Here is a 21,390-nt window from a genome sequence, read left to right as displayed (position 1 = left end):
TTGAAGCTTAGGTGTCCCACATTACTCAGACTGTTCTAACTAAATCTAGTCAGCAGGACTTTGACTTTAGGTTTAGTATGGACATCATGTGACTGAAAGGGGTTGGGCAAATTGCAATCAAAAGTCACCCACTTGGAATTGCATGACATTATGACATAGGATTCAGACAAAAAAATGTTAAGAATATAAATCTGTCGTAAATTAAGCAATGTTCCTGATTGTTATCGAATTATGTTTATGATATATTAAAGCAACAAATTAAGTTTTGAGTTGTTGAAAATGTATTTTAGGCTTTTTGTCGTCCCACTTTATCAAATATGATTGATAATGTGGGACAGCATGCTTTGGGTAATCTGGGACAGTCATCTAAAGGAGGGAAATATGCATTTAGGGACTTCCTGAAGCAAAAAGATATGATCTGCAGTTGTCAGACAGGAGTCAGTCTGTCCCTGTCTGTTCAAACTGATTGTCTGGTTAGCTAACTAGCACATAACTAAAACATCTTAAGGATTACAAAAAGGTATAATATGCTGATCTTATGTTTAAAACAGAAAGTCGCAGAAATCAAATTGCAAAAAATTTCCCATATTATGCAAATTCACCCAATGCATCAAAATCCTATCTTTAGTATACGGTGAAAAAAGACATAACCATAAAACGTTTGGTGTTAATCTGTCAATACTTTAAAGTCCTCCACCCTGTCGCTGACTCTAAGCATCTATTGATGATTTTATTTTTCTTTTGAAACAGGTCTACTATTCTATACATACATACATATACACTAAAAATCCTCAAAACAGTGCATTTATTGGGTATTGGGTATTTGGTATTTTCAAATGATCTTGGACAAAGAAAAGAACTTGAATATTGTCATCCTTAAAGTAAACGTAGCAGAATTTTTCACCTTGGTAAAGGCACAAGGTAAATACTTAAGAAGTTGTACAGTACTATGCACCCTCACAGGTAGTTTCAATGTTGTATTAAGTAATATTCATTTCGTGTAATAGGGTTGTTGAGTAAATGTGCTTAAGCATGTTTCACTGCAGGTAAAACAAACATACAAGGCAAATATTTCACCATACTCACAACATCAGTGTTATTTTTGTACGTGGTGGTAACTAAAGGTTGAACATCAGTTTAGCATTACACACCTGACTCCTCTTTGCTGCTTCTCCTCTCAGAACCAGGAAGAACTGCCTCCACGTCCAGCTTCCCAAAACGAAGAGTGTAGCCGTTAATCAGCTTTTTGGGTGATATGTTGACTGAGCCTCCAGAGGAGGATCGTTCCCGGTGGCCTTTCACCTGTGCTGCCTTGTTAGTCCTCTCCAGTGACTTTGAACGGCGTTCTGCACGTCTTTCTGCGCTCCGTAATCCCCTCTGTAAGTAAAGCAAAGGTGTGCTGGGCCTGGAGTCATCGCCACTGAGCCAGCTACGGCCACCTAACCTTCTTGCTAAGTGTTCTCTGGAGGAGATGCGGGTGTCGGGGCTGCTGCCTGCTGTCACTGTTCTCTCTCTTAGCCCAGTGCTGTGCTCAGGGCTTTCCTCCAGGATCGACTCAGAGCTAGACCCCAGGCTCATTGGGTTCTGCAAGGCCTCCATGTAGGATTTTCTGAAGAGCCTCCTGCTTTCGAAAGCTACAGAATCCCTCGGGAGGCGACGTCGAGGGCTTGGGTTACTGAGGTCCGTGCTAAAAGAGAGCATCTTGGACCCTTGCCCTCTGTCTCTGCCACCAGTGTCCTCACCCCGCTGTCCCATCCCACTCTCTTCAGTGGGTCCTTCAATCTTAATGATGGGTGCAGCAGTGTCCGCTGCACTGATGCTGTGGCTGTCTCTCATGCTGTGGCTGTCTCTGCTGTGGTTTCTGCTTGGCGAGGTGGGCTCAGAGAAGATGGAGTCAGTTCCCTGAGAGTGCAGGGACTCTCTGGAGCTGCGGTGGCTGTCCAAAGTCCCCGTGGAGCCGCTCGTGCTGCATGTGCTGAGTTGGCCGCGGAAGCCAGCCCTGCTGCAGTGTGCTTGCATGATGGCGTCCGAAGTGCTGCTGACAAACAGAGGGTTGACCACGTTCTTCCACGGCGTCCTGTACACAGAGGTACCGGTGGTGAGCAGGCAGTTCTGTAGTGGGTGCAGGTTACGGTCACGTGTCACATTCTGCAAGAACTCAGCTGTGAAGACGCTGCCATACATGCTCTCTGCGATGGGGATTTCTGCAATGGCCTGCCCACTGGCTGACAAACATTTTATCACAAGCTTGGCGGTCTTGCGGCCCAAAGGAACGATCTGCAGGTAGAAGTCTCCTTGCTTTAGTCGGACTTTGTGCAGAGGGGCAAGCTGCAGGATGATTTTCTCGTGGATGCAGAGCGGCCACCCCTCATGATAGAACAACAAGCCCCTGAACCTCACCTGAGAGAAAACAGAGAAGTCAGTCAGCAGCCGCTCTCATAAAACATTATCATCATCTTTCTGTGTCTTGGCTCAGCTCTGGTGCACCTTGCATGATTTCAAGACATCTGCAAAACTGTGTCAAAACACATGTTTAATGGAGGGGCGAGATGTTGTCATGGAACACGCTGGTTGAGTCACTGTCAGCGCTCGTTTGTCTAAAGAGGAAAACCTGTCTGATCAGGCCTGGTTTCACAGCAACAACAACACAAATCTTCACTGTGACAGCATAAAAAAGGCCCTGAGAGGGAAGCAAAGATATGCCGCTCAAGGGCTCACTTTTTTCATCGCTTATGAAAGTCAAGGCCAAGGCTGAGGATGTGATATTCCTCTGAAGCCTCTCGTATTGCCTGCGATACAAAGACTCTCATGCACAGCGGGAAGTTCTCAGGGGCTAGGCTTAGCTGATACTATTGCTCCACGGCTATCGTCACAGTGAAATCACCACAGAGATGAATACAGAGGAATAAAGTTTCAGTGCTTTGGTCATAGGGCCCTAACCCACAGCAATCAGAGCTTTTGAAAGCAGATATTGAGTTTCACTCTGGACACAAGCGTCCATGAGAGACCACAGTTTCCCTCTGTGTCTCTTTTCAGAGAGCGATGGACACTTTTCAACTTGTTTTTGGGACAATTGTCAACTCTGTCTCAGTCTGCTGCTCCCTCTTCCCACTCAGCAGAGATATTCACACTCTGCAGCACTGTTCTCACATTCTTCGTTCACAAACATCTTGTCTTATCGCTCTAGTTGTTTTTCTCTCAAGGTGAGTATTGTGCCTTGTTTGAGGAGAAAAGTACAAGTTAACCCGTCCTGACACAGTGAACCTTGTTCTGCTGCTTTTTATTGCATTTCGTCCTCATCCTCTTCTCCTGGGTCAAACATCGCCCCAACAGTCCAGCTAGAAATCACTAAGGTTAGTTGCAGCTAAACCTCAAACAAATCACGATTTTAACCTCAGGTGCCATGTCAGGGATATCAACTACTCACGCAGGTTTCTTGTTGGATGATCTGCAGAATCCTCTTGGCAGGAAGCAAGAAGTCAATGAGGCAGCGGAGTCCGTCTCCACGGTACTGCCTCTCCACCACGCTGAAGAGCTGCCAGAGGACAGTGGCAGCCGTTGCAGTGAAGGGGCGGTACAGGGCCGACAAGGTGTTCTGGATACAGTTGTCCAAAGACTCAGCGTCCTTAAGAAAAAGAGAAAATTAGGATTTAAATATTTGTATCACGTTGCGCTTGTGCTGCAGTAAATGCCCAGAGCCACATCATGATATAAGCAAACTACACAGCAGATGATAACTTGGACATGTGAGGCTAGACCTTAAAACAAACTAAGCTGGGGTGCACCTGACCGATACAGGTGTGCCGACCATTTGAGTGCTTTTACTATCTCAGCCAAGGAGGTTATGTTTTCATCTGCTTTTGTTTGTCTGACATTTAGCAGGATTACGTAAGAAGTATGTATGTTAGGTTTGGTGCAGATCTATATAAAAATCTAGATTATGGAGAAATATGATGTCTATGATGTGGACATTTTCTTCTTATATTTAAAGGTTTTCAGATATGTGAAATAGTAAAAGTATTCAGAAGAAAAAAAAAGCCAGAATAATAATTTGCTTTCAATTATTTTGTGATGCCTACATTTTTTCTTAGGACTCCCTGGTTGTCCCAGCAACCAGATTAGTGACCACTTGTTTTAGTATTGGATACACAAAAATACAAATTACAAGCATCTGCTTACTTAAGATACATTCAACTAGATAAACTTGCAGCTGCATATTCACTATATTTATAAAGAATGATTCCACTTAGTCAGACAGTGAGGAAATTGAAACATGACAGGAAACATTACATGTCAGCCCTGCTGGTCTTTCCATCAGAAAGAGGGGAAACACCTGGTCACAGTGACGTCACCGTCAGTGGACACAAACAGCAGAACTGGAAAGTCCAGGATGAACTCCACGCAGGCCAGAACGGTGCAAAGCTACCCTCTAATAACAACCATGTCATTCTCTAACCCCTTCATGACCGGGGTGGGCCACAGAGGTCCAGATGACATGTTTTGATACTGTTAGTTACAACTTGTCCACAAATGAGACAGGACATTTGTGGTTACAGTGGTCGTGGTTGAAGTTGACCTGTTCTATGTTCGCAGTTCAGGCTCTGACCTTCCTCTCAGCAGTGAGAGCCAAGGCCAAACATCCCTCTGCTATCTGTCCTTCCTCGAATGGAAGACAACAGTGGAGGAGAGACATCTGACTCCAACGATAACCACGCTGATAGATAGCGATGCCGGGAAAAGTCCCACACTGTGACACGCTGAGGGACGTGGGTGTTGAGGGTCCAGCTAACTTTTGATTTGAATGTGTGCACTGCATTTGCATGACAATAAAGGTTTGTAAAAAAAAACAAAATGACAAAAAAGAAAGACTGGAAATGGAGAGATCGCCTGCGTTGTGGTGAAACTGAGCCTGGCAGACATCCTGTGTTTCACTCTTTAGAGGATCTGTCCTGTTGATCTAAGCAGCTCAGCGCCATCAATTAGAGGCGAGCGAGTACAGTTCAGTGCATTGGTACACATGCCACCGCTCCACTACAAGGCTCTCATTGTGCGCTCCGCCTCTCTAAGTGGTATGTGCCGTACAGTGTTGGTGCCCTGAAACAAAACGCCCACCTCCATTAGCAGTCCGCCTGCTTTTAGAGACAAAAATGTCTCTGGGCATTAGTCACTGTTGCAGCCGGGAGGAGAAGAATAACATGGTGTTTTATTGGAGGAAAGCTAACAATGGGAGGAAAGCCCTCTTTACATAGTTAGGACAGACTAGCAAGTTTCTCTTCAGGTTCCCAAGACACAAACAAAACAGTGGCAGTGACAGAAGCAGAGTTCTGAAGTACAATTACTCAACCACTTGAGCTCAATGATAAATCAAATGCTATTGAACCTGTTGCACAGGATTGAAGACAAAAAAACTGCACCTATATCTTAACAAATGTTTGCATGTCATCATCACTCTGGACACTCAACTCTTAAACGTCAGGAAGCATTTTCAAAAAGTGTCACCTGGCCAGGGGGAGGCATATCTGCATGTCTCAGCAGAGGGACTGAGCTTAGCTGCCAGGGCTGAGCTTCCCATCCGCTCTGAGCCGGGAGGAATGCAGTGTGTATGGTTGTTGTGTGTGTCTGGCCTCAGAACTTCAGCCAGGACCGGAGCAGGGTGGGAAGTCCCACCCTCTCTGATGCCAGGTCTTTGTGAGCGCGCTGCCTGCATGATGGAGGGCCGAGGCGGTAATTAATGGCTTGGAGCTCCAGGTGGGACACTTTTGTCTGGGCGGTTAGTAAACCAGCTGCTTAAGAGGTGCACAGGGCGAGTAAGCGGGTAAACGATTGGGTTTGGGTGCTCTCTCTAAAAGAAATCAGCATAAAAGCATGTGGAAGAGGGAAGAGAAAACAGAGTGGGGGGGGGGGGGGGGGGGGGGGGGGGGGGGGGGGGGGGGAGAGAGAAAGAGAAAGAAAGAGTGAGAAACAGTAAGAGAGTGAGTGCGAGGTGGTCACTGACACATTTAGCGGGTCAGGGACACAAAAGGCGCTGCCTACCAGGCCTCCAGTGGAGCATGAAGCCACCAGGGGAGTGTAACAGGAGAGCCCTGGAGCCTCCATACAGGCCACTCACTAACCAACCTGCAAACAGCCTGAAAGGCAGCGGGATGACAAAGGCCACAGGTTGCTGAGACCTGCCCTGCTGCCAGGTGCCAGGGCGCCAACAAAGGAAGCTAGTGAGACCTTAGTAAAGTGCCCGCAGTCTGATTCTGCTTTGATCGGTACCAGTAGAAATCCTATCTTATGAGAGGAGGAGAGGCAGAGGCAGACAAAAGATCTGCACACTGTACGAATAACTCCAAATAGATTTGACCATAACGGTGTATAGAGAGAGATAACCAAGTAAGGTCACCTAACAATGCCAGACAAAGATTCCTGTGCAATCAAAACATTCCTGTGTTTAATTCAATTTATTAGGGGGAATCAGTGGAGTTTGGAGATCCTTTGTCTGACTTCAGCTTCCACAGAAGAGTCTTGGATTGAAACACGTGTATATCTTAAAATGCATTCCTACAAACTGAATTGAAACTGAAAACACACACGCACACACACGCACACACACACGCCAGAGCACAGATACATAACAGTTTTTTTCTTCCACTCCTCAATGGACAGCAGCATAATATTAGAATGGCGTTGTTAAAAGTAAATGTTATCTCAGATGATAAACTTTAACCCTGACAGTCCGACCCCGCCATGATACAGTGAGAACAACATAATGGGAGTCTGGGGGCGATGAAGTAGCCCACCCACTCACGTACAGACAAAGGTTACTATTTTTAATTTCATAATTTACCTTTGCATTCTTTGACCTGACTATAATGCAGCACCTAAGAGAAATACTTCTGCTAATCATCAGGCAACAGTATCTTTGTATATTCATTACAGAAAGGATGGAGGAGGTACTTTTCTTTGGCTAGTTTGTTAGTTAGCAGGATTATGCAAAAAGTTAGTGGACAGATTTCCACGAACCTTGCTGAAAGGATGTGGTCAGAGAAGATCCCAATTAAATGTATGAGCTGATCCAGTAATATTGTTTTACTTTCCTTATTGAGATAATGGGCATTTTTTGAATTTTTACTGATTTCCCAGGAAATAACTAAATGGATCTTGATGAAAAATAATCAGGGATATTTAGAGGACTGACATATGAGTGTGTGAAATTTGGTGCAGCTTAAGGTTATTGTAAAGATTTGATTTACGTCATCAGCAGGCAACTAATCACTTTGTCCCTCAGGATGTAAACAACATTGACAGGATATTGTTCCTGAGCAGCCCTAACACACACACACAGATAGATAGATCCACTGTACTCAAACACCAATCACATATCTGATGGGGGTTTCTGCAGAAAAGAAATCCGAACAAGAGGGTAACAAGACTGAATAGATGCCCTTCAACCAATCAGAGCAGTGATGAGCAGCGACAGGAGAGACAAAGGAGACTAACAAAGTCTGTTGATACCTCCACAGGGGTAAATATAGAAAGGATACATTCCAATACAAGGGCCAGGATGATAAAGAAACCTGACTTATCGGAGAGGATACAAACTCTTGCATTTCACTGACCCCAACAACAGTAAATTGTATGTTAATCTTGTTTTCATTCATATAAAATATAAAGCCATGAAATCATCGGAACTAAATGAAAATAAAAGGATGTGTGTGTGCATATCGAGTAGTAAAATATTCCTAAATCAGTGTACACATTGTCCTTCCTTCCCCCTCACTTAATGCCAGTGTAAAGCTGTATGCAATGTTTTGGCTGCAGAAGTAAAAATATCAGCTGTCTAGACGTGGAGGCATAAAAAACATCCATCCTGTGAATGTGCACAATAACACACACATAACACAGTCGCTGAAGGTTCCCTAGGTTTACAGGCAGTATCCGAAGAAAAAAGGAAAAACAGGAATAAAGTGAAAACACAACTCACTGAGACAAACACAAGACTTTCAAAGAAATTCAAAGCATATAATTTAAGCTTGTACCTTTATGCTCAGGTAGTTGTCACAACTCCGGGACTTGGCTCTGGACTGCATTTTGCCCAGTGACAGCATTTAGAAACCCAGAGAGACGAAATCCAAAACTTCAATAAATAAGTAAGTGTCATCAACTCCAAGCGCTATAATCCAGTGTATGATCCACGCTGTAAGTGCTGCTGGAAGTCATCGCTGTGCATATCAACAGGTCCCCCCCCTCTCTCTTTCTCTCTCTCAGTGTGCTGTGGTGTTGGCAGCTGGAGCAGACTAAACTCCTGTTGGAGCGTGAGAGAGGCAGTGCGCTGACTTCCCCGTCACTCATCCTCCCTCCCTCCCTCTCTCCGGCATAACCTCCCCCGCCCTGTTGCTGCTCTGCTACTGAAGCCTCTTCCAGCTGGATAAATGCAAACTGCTGCAACTTCAGGCTCATCATTCAGAAAAGAAACACACACACACACACACACTACCTGACCTGCACACCCCCACCGCCCCAACACTCCACCCAGCAGGGGTCGGACTCTGACTAAATCCTCTCTGCCCTCCCTGACCCTTTGCACCCCTACCTCCACCGGCAGCTCCCCTCCACCCCCTCCTGCCACAATGGTCCCTCTTTGTCCTGACAATACAAATGGACTAGGGTTTCAGCTTATTCTGCTGCTTTTCAAAAGGAAAAAGAAAGAAAGACATCAGCACAGGACTGGCGGCTCAGGTCGCTCGCCACAATGGCATCCCCCTTAAATATTGTCAGGGGAAAATCCTAACCTGTCAGTGGCACTTACAAACCACTGACATATGTGGGACATCCTCCTGTTTCTGAAGACAGAGAACCCGTCTTTACATATTAAAACTGTTCATTGTTCTTTTCATATGAGGACATCTGAGAATAAACTAAGTTGTACCATGAGTTAACATTCCTTGATGATGACACAAGTACATTTACTTAGTTACTTTGCTTACATACATTTTTAATGTATCGTATCTTTACTCAAGTCGATTTATTGTCACGTACTTTTCACTTTTACTTCACTACATCTATCAGCAAATTTCTATACTTTATACTACACTACATTTGATATATTCACATCATTTTTTTTATATAAAAGTAATCAATAATGAGAGAGGAGCTGATTCACTCATCCAATCAGAGCAGGCAGGTAACATTAGACCCCGCCTCCTGCGGCACGGCATCACTGGCATTGAAACACCTGAGAATTATTTGAAAAAGGCCTCTGTGAATACACTTCCATAATGATGTAGTAGACTGCTGTATTAAAGTATAGGCTACACTCTGCAAACACTTTTACTTTTAATACTTAAAGTATATTTGAAAGCAAATACTTACTTACTTACTTTACTCAAGTAGAAAAGTTAATGTGGTACTTTTACTCGAGTAATTGTTTTTGTCTATTTAAAGGTACTTTAACTTAAGTGAAATATTTTAGCGCTTCCTTCACCACCGAAAAGGCATCACACGAAAACCCTCACTGAGACACAAAAACACAAGATGAGGGACGAGCGTGATTTCACCACTGGAACGCAGCGTTTCCTGCGAGAAAGCAGGCTTTGTGTGAGAATGTGAAGATCACGTTAAGCCGGCTCCTGTAGACAGAGGAGGTAGTGAGGGCGGTTAATTAGGTTGGTTTATATTTAGAGAGAGGCACTGGACTCTTGACAGGACGCCATTAGAGCCGCACATCACAATGATACGACAGAGACAAGAAGACACACTGTCACCGGCTGCAGTCACACAACACACAGTGGTTCACACAACTCAAACACACTGTAGTCAGTGATATGTTGACAGAAGCACTGGGGGAGATACACACTTTGATGTCGCACATTTCTGGGCAGCACAAAGAAGCACAGACATTACTGTAAACTGAGAAGTGACTGAGTAAATCACTGAGTGCGTGTGTCGTTATATACACAGTGGATCTACATTTAGTCTTATGTATATATCTACTGTATAATCGGCTATATAAACAGACACACACATACCACACATGTGCACAATGCAAATATACACTCCTCCTCCTCCTCTCCCTGCAGCTCATGATGTTTGTGCAGGGGTTGACCCTATAATTTCTGCTGCCCTTTTCCACTAGGATGGTTTCACTGTTGGTGAGGGCAGATTTTTTTTTCTCTTTTATGTCTCCTCCATCCCCCACTTCTTTTCTTCCTTTTCCTTCTTTTTAATTCTTACTTATCAAATTGGGTTCAAATCGCTGCACATGAGAATCAGAGTGGGTCATGTTGGGGCACCGCAGTCAACAAAGATCCCAGGTCGGCACGCGTCCAAGATGCAGATGCGGCGGCCAAAGTGAGAGAGCAGGATGCCTGCTGAGGCAGAGTTTAGTCCTGCCTGTGAAAATTTGACCAGTGAAGTGAGACTGCAGACAGGACACTCATGGCCACATGGTGACTAGTTATATTTTTAAACTTAATGTTTTTAAAGAATCTTGGGTGACTTTATGTATTTAATTCCCAAGCTGACAGTAAGGAGATGACAGGAAATGAGGGGGAATGACAGGCAGCAGAGAAGGACTCATACTGGGAACATTGTGGTCGGCGGCTTAACCCCCTTAACCACTGGGGCAGCCGGATCTTGGACTAAATTTAACTGCTCTCCAAAATCTTACACGGTTCAAATCTGTGCGAGATTATCAAGCAATAATAATAATAATAATAATAGGACTTTAATTTTGTATTTAAGTTTTAACTATTTTGTAAATCCATGAATTGAAAGACTTATACCATATAGTACCATGTACTGTGAGTAATACATAGAGAAAACATTGTCAATACCATATACAGTATGTCATCTTAAATAAAGGTAATGAGGGATGGGATTATTCGTAAATCTATTTTATATAAGACAATATTTTAGGTCACACACTCTCTTAAAGACGTTAACTAAGATAGCAAGACATAGTGAACACAGACTCTCTCTAATTTGGCCTTATTTAGAAAAGTAGACATGCTGTTACTCTGTGGCCACTGGAGGTGACTTCAGTGTGTTTGTAGTACTGAGGACTGACTGAGGTCAGGAGTGTAACCTGCTGCACTGAGATACACAGTAAACAAACAGTGTCCCAGAGCCAAAACTTCAGTTTTAAAATCAAGGTGATTTATTCCACATTGCTGACGACAAAAATAAATCCATCAGTGGGCTTCATGGTGTTATCTACAGTGAGTCTCGATTCAGATCAAGACAGTGCTGAAGGTCTGGCCAGTGCAACATCAGCACCATTTACAAGAATATGTTTGTACAACTACAAGAATTAAACCTTTCCTGTTGTTTTTCCACGAGTAACCACAAGGTTTAAAATAGCTTCATTTACGCAGGCTTCTGGTAAACAATATTTATGTGATCTGAAATAACTGATAGGCCGGTCCCAGGGGTGGCACACAATCTGATAAATCTATCAAGGGAACAAATTAGTCAGATGACAGGAGAGCTGCAGTTTCATCATGTTTCAACGTCATATCTGACTACAGATGAAAAATATGAGGCAGATTTAGGAGGGGAGGTAGGACACAGTGGTTGTTTGGGTAAAGATTTGGAGATTTATATTTCGCAGGCCCACGTGCACACACACGTTAAACCAAACTTAATCTTGAACACGAAGGAAAATAATAATAACTAAATACTTGTATAGCACTTATCTAAACAATGTTACAAAGTGCTTCACAAAGTCCACGCCAAAAAAATGAATGAACTAAAATAAAAGGCATTCAATTCAATTTTAAGCTCCAAATCATCACATAAGGTCAAAGGCTTTTTATTTATAGAGAAATCAAACAGTTCCCACAATGAGAAAGCACTTTGCAACTGGAGAGAAAAAAACTCCCTCATTAACTGGAAGCTACATCAACTGTACTTTGAAGCAGGGTCTCTGTTGTTATATAGATGGGTGGTCATTTGTGAGGAACTGACACACACACACACACACACACACACACACACACACACACACACACACACACACACACACACACACACACACACACACACACACACACACACACCAAACTGAGGAATGTGACACCTTGGTACAACCTCACTTCGTACCAACCTCACAGTGCCACACAGGCCACCCAGCAACAGTTGTTATGAAAATTTTAAATTTCACCCCTTTACAACATTTGCGGTAACACATTGTCTATAATCACAGCATTGCACAGTCATTGGAATCAAACACATCTTCCCACATGTTTGCTCGATCCATGATCATAAAAAAAGAAAATGTTGCGGGAGCATTAATTTGCAACAACTCAGGAAATTCATACTAACTATGGCCGCAAGGTGCAGTTATCTTGATCCTCAATTTAAATTACTCTTTAAATGAATCTTTTTTGACAAAGTGACATTTTCATTTGACCAATTGTTTCTGACAAAAACAAGAAAACTCCAAAAAGACTCCATGTACTGTAATGTAAGGCAAATAAAGGCAGTTCTCAAATGTGAGAACTTGACACAATCAAATGTTTTGCTTGTAGAAAATGCTGTTCCATAAGTTGCTGCTCAATTTTCTTTCAGTCAACTATGTAATTAATTAATTAATATTTGCTGTATAGATCCTCACTGGATTTCACCATTGAGATACAAACATCGTTGACGAACACGAGTCTCCACCAACTCTGAGGCATAAGTGGGAACAATCCTAAATAAAGGTAAGCATGAATCAGCGTTACAGATTTTGTACTCACAGTTCAGTCTTGGATGTTATGTACAGGAAGGCTAAGTCCATGAAGAGGACAGAGTGAAGTGAGTCATCGCCCTGAGTCTGTCCACCTCACACGGACGTGAGAGTTCACATCACATCACCATCCAGACTCACGCAAGCAGCCTGAGCCACTGCCCCCTCTGCCCCTTCCCAAACAGACCCAGCAGATAAAAACTGTCTGACTGAACCGATCCTCCTCTCACAGACAGACTTCTGCACGATTACCTCGCAACACAAACGCACACAGCTACACAAACACGCTAATACTGTACCCAGCTCCCCGACCCTCTGAGTCTCCCACTGCACTGAATCTGGATGGAGATATGCAAAGCGCTGCACTGACACGTTTCAAAAAGAGCGACGCATCTTAAATCAACTGCTCAGCGCAGTCACACTTCCTCTGATGTCTTTGTCAGGAATGACATTTTACCCCCCGACTACATATGCAGGGTGGTGCAGCTGTTCCGACCAACAGCCACGCAGTGTTCATGCTCTTTACTGCAGGGAAGGCCCAGGAAGAGCATGCCACCTGTCATAGCCCCCTAATGCACCTTAGCCCCCTGCCGTGTGGACGTCTCACTCCAACACAAAAGCCACTGTTTTCTCTGGGCACGCGAGCACAGGTGGCTGGAGGAGGCCAGGTCGAGTTACAGCGGTGGCTCTCACAGCTCATATCATCAAGGAGTCAGGGAGAGGACAGTCTCAGTCTGACCGACAACACATATTATACTACAGTTTGTACAGTGAATGTTCAGTAAATACAATGTAAGAATAAAAGGGTTTAGAAATAAAGATTTTAATAAGTATTCCCTGTAAAGGAATGGGGCTTTCTCTCATTACAGTCTAAACAAATCCAACTTGATCTGTGCTGCAGGGGAGAAGAAATAGGGCATGAAAAAATATTGGGCGCACTGATGTTGGATTTTAATATTCCTGCACAGACATGTCTGGATACCCATGCACCCATAAATCTGTTTTAACAAGAACTCAAACTGTACGTTGACTTCAAACAGAGGCCTGACTTAATAAATGTCATATGGAAATTTGACTCAACAACCCAACACTATCCAAATTTGAAAATCAGCACTCACCTCACTCTGCTGTGCTGCTTTAGAGTCTCCAACAACACATGGAGGAGTCGCTGGCTCTCTGGGCTCTGAGGGGCTGACAGCTGTCTAACCAGAGGAGAGGACCGGCCCCTATAAGTCCTGCAGGAACCTGACATGTTCCATCAAACGCACTGCTTTGTTGACTGGGGGAGAATCACAATATTAAGGCTAGCCAGGCAGAAAGTTTCCCAGCCCCCCCAGGCATCCCAATTCCTCGGTGGGGCGTTACCCAGTCGTTTTATCTGCACCCATCTCCCTCCTGTGTGTGTGTGTGTGTGTGTGTGTGTGTGTGTGTGTGTGTGTGTGTGTGTGTGTCTGTGTGCGCACTGTGAGGGGAAACCAAGAGCAGCGCAACTCAACTGACCTGTCATGTCAACACAGTCTAGACAACTGCACTTTACCTGAGCTTTCTGATTCCTTATTGTGCTTTTAATGAAGGCAAAGGTTTGAATAGAATTCTACTAATTTCCTACAAATCGGTTCCATGATTTCATCAGAAAGCTTTCTATGCTTCAGTCAGAGCTAAAAACAAAGGATTAATGATAAATGTGGCAATAAAGACATCAAACGCAGCCCACATATTGATCTAGAGACAATGCAGGGCCTGTTGGAGTGCAAACTGCCTCTAGTACCTCTGATGGCCCCAGATGTCAGCCTGCATTGTTATATGGATTACTCCAGCCACTCAGCAAACACCTCCAGGTGTGCATTCCACACCAGGAAGGGGAAAAGGTGGGAGCCACTCCTCTGAATCAATAAAGGAGAAAAAAAACGCTGACATTTCTCTCTCTCTTGAACTGAGCGTGCCCAAGCAGAGGAAGACACTGCAGGAGTGAGTCAAGAGAAATTGAGAGAAAAAAATACAACGCAATTTGCTCACCTTTACAGAGGCGGAGTGTTGCGCACGAGCAGCGAGCGGCCGTTTATGTGGTCTAAGAAGAAGGCAAGTGCGACAGGAGGCTGATCTCTGGTCTGAACTGTACACCTGGTCTGCTCTGGGTCTTTAATCTTTGGAGGAAGGAGCAAAAATTAGAGGCCCCTCAGTCTCCCATGTCCCTCACTTTGCACTGAACTACCCTGGGCGTATAAACATTCACCACAAATGAATCACAGGTAGTCACAGCTGGAGCACTCTGATGCAAGGACGGCTGAAGAGTCACGATATAGACAGCGTGAAATGATATACAGCATTAGTGTCTGTCTGACATCATGAGGACTAGAGGGTGAATAGAGGTAAACATGTCTGCTCACCTCGCTGACATTTATTCTATTTAGACAACTAATGTAGTTACAATTATTTAATCGTACAATTAGTCATTTATCACCAAAACACTGTGTGGTAACAGCTTCTATACCTGAGGTGCAATTTTCTTTTCTCACATCACTGTGAATTGAACACCTTTGCATTCTTTGAAACCTATTGTCATTAGGTTTTTTTAAGGAACATGTAAAATAAAAAGGAATAAGCTATTTAAAATAGACTCTTCTTTGCTAACAGGCCGTTTGACCGACTAACAGCTTGTTGATTTCTTTCAAGAGAAAATAATTGTCAAAGAACAACCACGGCCTCATTTCCAGTAAACCTATGGATCTGAGACACAGTGATAAACATCACGGAACTCATTACAGACTCTACTCACTGTCTCCACACCTCGTAATTTGAAGGAAAAAAAAAACACATATCTAAGTACAGAGAGAGAGAGAGAGAGAGAGAGAGAGAGAGAGAGAGAGAGAGAGAGAGAGAGAGAGAGAGAGAGAGGAGGAGGTAGAGAAAGGGGGGAGAGAACGATAGGGAGGGCGAGGTGTTTCCTGTTTCCATAGCTCTAATTATACCCGTCTCAGGAGGATAGGGCCTATCAGGAAGAGGAACTTCTCAATGACAAAATGCAGAGTTTCTGAAACTTCCTATATATGTTTCTGTTTTTTGTTCATTGGTGGAAGACAAGTAAAAGTGGTGCTCCAAAACAATTTAAACATACTCCATACTAAGTAAAAGCAACACATTCAAACTCCTACTACTTATGTATGATGCAGTACTATTATCAGCCAAGTATACTATTAATATTGGTACCAAAAGTAAACGTGTGTTGATAGAGCAGTGTTAAATATTTACTCTACCATTACTTGTTGTTAATGACTTCAGTTGGTTGAGGTTGAGATCAAATTTTATTACTCTACTGTTAAACTAATCAAATTTGCAAGAACCCCAATATCATGAAGAAATCTATAATTACGTTCGATATAAATATGTTTTTACGAAATAAGAAGACAAATCTGACAGTGCAGTATTAATAATACCATATTTAACTAGTTTTTATTTAAACTAAATTCATTTAAAAATGAGACAGCCTGCACCTCTAAACTAAGAACAAGAAATGAGATATGTTGCTGCATTAAAATTAGGAAAATACAACTTTGCTTTGAAAAAATACTTTTCATAACAACCAAATTTGCACTGTAGGTCAGAATCTTCTCATTGCATTGAAAGTTTTTTTCAATGTCACATTTTTCAAAGGAGAGATGAACTTAAATAAAACTAGAATGGCACTCACCTCTGCCAGCAGTCCACTCAAAATCAATCAAGCTGCATCACATTGAACACACATAGATATCAGTCTGCGAGCGATGCCTGTTTTTGTTTTTTTATCAATTTCCATGAAATATTAACTAGGAAATTGGTGAAAATGTTCAAAAAACAAGCATGGCAATTTTGAAGGAGAAAAATAAATTTCCCCGATTTGCCCCCTTAATCAAATCTGCTTCAAAAGTTAATGGGTTATCCTTGGCTCATACCCCCCCCTTCCACCAAGTTTTAATGAAATCTTCTAATTTCAGTGTAATCCTGCTAACAGACAAACGGCTACAAATACTTAAAATCCTTGTATTGAGTTTCTCATACAGCAAAGTAACAGTCTGGTTGTCAGATAAATGTAATAAGCTGCTTTATTAAAACTTCAAAACAAACAGTGCATGTCTATGTTTATTACACTGATGTCGAATTACGCCAACTGTTGCTGTATTTATCTCCTGTTTCCATCTGTTTTCACATAAACGAAACACTCGCTCTGTCTGTGAGCCGCTGTCAGGGTCATGATTGCTTCCTGTTTAGAGATGCAGTGGAGATAGACTCCTGAAATTATGCGTCTTTTGAAAGATGCTGAGTCGAGGGCCAAAACGTTTGTAGCTCACAGAGACATTTCCTGAACACAAATACAGTTAGAAGTGGGACTTCCGCTCGTCTGAAAAAAGTAGGTTGATTTCTTCAAGGCACAGATTGCACACTGCCCTCCTCTAGTGGCCAACGCACAGACATATAAAAACCTAACTGTCCTGCAGAACACAAGAGAACTAATCCACACAGCAGACATTAACAGGAGACTGGGAGACTGTCTGTCTGCTGTATTTCACACTGCATTAGGGAAAACAACAAACGCAACACACAACAATAGTAGAGTAAGTTCCCATAAAGTTTATGTGCCTGTAAACTGAGGCCACAGAGAAGAAAATTAATAATCAGTTTGACAGGCCTGGTTTGTAATCAGCCTTTGCTTCTTTCATTAGTATGCAGAAGAGGGGACGAGCTGTGTGGTGGTAGAGGGGGGGTGTTGGAGACAGAAAGAGATGGAGAGGGGGAGAAAAGAAGAGCGGTCTGAGCAGCCTTCATCCAGCGGCACCTCTCACATTGCCCCGGCAACCTCAACACCAGGCAGAGAATGTGTACAGTGCAGTCTGCAGGCTGCCTCTGCTTACTCTCACCAATTCAGATAATGACTGACAAACAGTGGAAAAACCTAAAGGACGTTGTACATTTCAACACTTTTAACTGCACTCGTTCGATCTGGAAGAAGCTTGAGTGCCAACAAGCACAGGACGGTTTCTAAAGTGTCATCATAAATTACATTAGTGGCCTTTACACCTCTACTTATAGATCAACGTCCAACTACAAAATAAACAGACTTCTCAAATCGTTTTTTGCACATATTTTCATCATTCATATGTATGAGTGTGTGTAATTTGATGAGGCTTGGTTGAATTTAAGTGGACTGTTGGGCCTTGGTGGAGGGCATCTCTCTACTGAATGCCATGGTTATCTTTAGTTTTATACATTGAATCATATTTTATTGTTTTTGCTAAAGTACTTAATTTGCTTCATCTTTCTCCCACTATTTTTTTCTACTCATGCAAATGTTTGTTATGCACCAAAAAAAGCTAATTCCATGTATGTTGACAAAACCTACTTTTATCTACTTTTAATTAATCTATTTGAAATATGAAAACTTTACATTGTATTTAAAATTAATGTCTTAATTTTTCTCTTAGGATTTATAGACCAAAATTTTTACTGAGAAAATCCCCACGCAAGGTGCTATAGAAGCAGGGACTTCCATCCAGCAGCAAAACATCTGGGCACACTGAGGTCTTAATGTACGCAGAGTGAGATTTGTCTCCACAGTCAGAGCAGATTCCATATAGAAACATACACACAGACACATCTGATATGACAAGAGGGAATTACCATTAATTGATTGAATATCTAACAATTGTCTGTTTTCTTTCACTCCTCCTGACTCTCATTTACCATGCGGTCGATCTGGTCCTGCCTCTATTTGTCCAACTATATGGGCTTCAACACGTCAGAGAGGAGGACTCCTGTCAACTTGTTGAACCATGACTCAAATGAGAGCGGAGAGAACAGTCTTCCTCTTTTGTGTCAGACTGGAGAGAGTCAGAATTAGTGAACCATTTTCCCTCCAGATTCAACTCTGCTCAGCTTAGGGCTTAATCAAGTGGAAATTGGGAATAGGGGGCTGTGGGGGTGGCCGGGGTTGGGGTGCAGGGTAGAATGGAGCAATTGTTCAGATAAAGGCCTCATGTTGAGCCCACTTTGATGTGTTCTCTGGGGGGATATGCTGGGGTTTTACAGTAGCATTTCACACCGGTACTTTTGCACAAGACAACTGGATTTTAAAAAAGTGCAGGAATCCAGCAGAGCAAGGCTCAAACTCCACTTATCAGTACTTTTTTTAAAAAAAGTTATTAATGTTAAAATAATAATAACATGGAGTTTTTACTCAATATTTAAATGGAATAACATCAAAACCACAAAGGTCCAGTGTCACGTTTTTGTGAATTTAATTTTCTGTCTGCTTCAGTCACATGGACACAACAATCATTTCAATATTCTGGTGGGATTCCCCTCTGTTTGCCCCACGCCTATACAAGCAGCAGACAGGCTCCCACTGACCTATTATGTTGCAGGGCCTTTCTCATGCATGTGTTGAATGAAAGCCAGCGTATCGATGGTCTGAGGATAATCACGTTTTCCCGAGACAGGCTTAGAGCTGCACTAAATAAGCCGCACAGGGGAAAGGAGAGAAAGTAATGGTGGCTGGGACAAACACAGTTGTATGTGGAGAGAAAAAGCTGGAGTTTCCCTTGGAAAGTTTCCCCAGAAAGTTTCACACACAGAATTGAAAAGTACCGAGAGAAGCAGAAAGACAGGGATTGTTGAGATGATGCGTAAAAGGAGAGAAAGCTGAAGTTGTGTTTGGACTCCTTACCTCTGTGTTTGCTCCTTCAGCAGCAGGTGCACTCGGGACATTTCGGTGATGCTGCAGGTTCCTGTCTGCTCAAAACGTTTCCTCTCCGCCTGTTGACACCGAGGAAGTCCTCCAGTGACGCCTCCATGTCCGAACTTTCTTGGCAGGTTTGTGCGTAAAAGGCGCACAGACGTACACCCAGAAAAACAACCCTGCTTTCCGGCCTGCGTCTGCGGCACTAACTCTATCACTTTGTCTGGAAGTTGGTGGTTGTCAGTTGTTTAGTGCAGGTTCTCCGGGGGCGCACAAAGTGGATATTTGCATTAGGCCGACCCCTCCCCTCGCCTTTCATAGCTGCTATTGTTTGTCTCAGTCGGGGCTCGGATTCAGTCCTTCCCTAAATCCCTGACGACCGGAGCAGGGAATGCTGCTGCTGCTGCTTTCTCCTCCTTCTCCGAGCTCAACTCAGCTGCCAATTTACAACAGAGAAACTATTACACCGACACTTTTGTCTACGTGCAACACAGTACAGAAAGCAGGTGTAGTGGAGTAGGATTAGCTCACACACTGTGGCTGTAGTTGTGCACGTGAAGTTTCTCATTAATGACAGGTAGGGCTGCACACATGGTCACGTGATGCAGGCATGCTCAGTAAGGTGACAGGTTCCGGTTTGACCTCTGCAGAGGGAAATACCAGAACATGCTGATTATTCCTTGATCCACCAATCCCAGCGGAAGTTATTTTTCCCTATGAGGCTTAAACACCCAAGTCTGCTTTAATGCAGTATTTACAAATCGTTGACAACTCTTGCAAATAGAATGATTTAGGTTCAAAGTTCATTCTTGATCTTGGACACAACAGTTGAGAAATAATCTCATCACACCAGTGGCTGTTTTGGACCTTTTTTGTCCATCCATCCATTCAAGTCCTTTAAGTGCTCAGGGGGGAAAAAACAGAAATCAGAATGAGATGAGATTGTGATTTTGTCCATTTATAACTAGATTTATGGAAAACAGCATGTTGTCGTGTTTTGTTGGTGGTGCAACACTTTGACTGTGGATCAGACGCTGTGTCAAGTACAGATATAGGCTGGGCATGTTTACTCTCTGTCAGTGTTGCCATTTTGATATTATTTTTATTCTTTTAACATATCTTAGACTAGGCAGTGATCCTGTTGAATCATATAGTATATTATTAAACATTTGTGGGTCACTAAAGTCCCAGATGTTTCCCATTTTGTTCAAAGTATTATGAAGGAGTTGCATATATTCCACACTATATTAGCATCAAATGTCATCCAATATGAACAATAGTGATACATATACATATATATATATATATATATGCATATGTGTGTAAATCAGCTGGTGAGCAACACTGATCTCACTGATCATACACTGCACACCCCACTGGAAGCTGTTCATTGCCATCTAGTGGCTGACTCAGATTGAGGAGCACAGGTGCCAAATAATAAAATAACGTGTGAATTCCTCAGTCTCTGAAGAGTCCTGTTTTCTTTGTATTGTGCTAACTAGTGCATGCAGCTCAACAGATTTGTCTGTAATCAAATAACTAGAAACTAACAAACACACAAGGGGCAAGATGCTGCTTGTTCCAGATTCATAGCAGGTTGTAGGCACCACCCTGTGGAGTCAGTCTGTTCCCAAGGTTCCATCTACATGACAAATAAAAACCACTGTAGAAAACGTTCACTTACTTACTCAAACTTACAATCACTTGCATACTGGTTAATCAATGCCTTGTTAAAACAAACCAAAACAAAACTATGGCATAGAGGGAAAATCAAACTACCACAACATTGTTCTAATTTAATCTATTGTGAGCAAAGTATAAAATCAAACACTCTTCAATCAGGTTATTCTTTGCTCTGGATCCACAATAAAGATTGAACTATCAATCCATTCTCAAGCTCATCATACTTTGCTGTCGATATATTTCTACCTGCACAGAAGGAGCGGACACACAATCACCAAGGAAA

At 42.9% G+C, this 21,390-nt stretch overlaps 1 protein-coding gene across 5 annotated transcripts in view; it reads right to left on the bottom strand.

Moving 5' to 3' along the window:
• The window catches only part of zgc:158766 (pleckstrin homology domain-containing family G member 4B), a 35,110-nt gene extending 15,148 nt beyond the window's left edge, over positions 1–19,962 (bottom strand). For 2 of the 5 annotated variants that reach the window (XR_011245858.1, XM_020093339.2), the window contains exons 1-3: positions 8,025–8,284; positions 3,428–3,625; positions 1,152–2,400 (exon numbers count right to left, since the gene is read on the bottom strand). Coding sequence is in view for 3 of the 5 variants with exons in the window: in XM_020093339.2 (XP_019948898.2) it covers positions 1,152–2,400; positions 3,428–3,625; positions 8,025–8,093 (1,516 nt within the window). In the remaining 2 variants the exon portion in view is untranslated. Of the gene's footprint in view, positions 1–1,151; positions 2,401–3,427; positions 3,626–8,024; positions 8,289–14,731; positions 14,855–19,412 lie in introns of those variants that run through there. The other 3 variants (XR_011245859.1, XM_020093341.2, XM_020093338.2) reach the window with 3 other exon arrangements.
• Between the last annotated feature and the right edge of the window lie 1,428 nt (positions 19,963–21,390).

This window comes from Paralichthys olivaceus, chromosome 13 (genome assembly GCF_024713975.1).
Source record: "Paralichthys olivaceus isolate ysfri-2021 chromosome 13, ASM2471397v2, whole genome shotgun sequence".
Lineage (NCBI taxonomy): Eukaryota > Metazoa > Chordata > Actinopteri > Pleuronectiformes > Paralichthyidae > Paralichthys > Paralichthys olivaceus.
The sequence above is the reverse complement of the archived record's forward strand: the minus strand, read 5'-3'. Positions and strand labels throughout refer to the sequence as shown.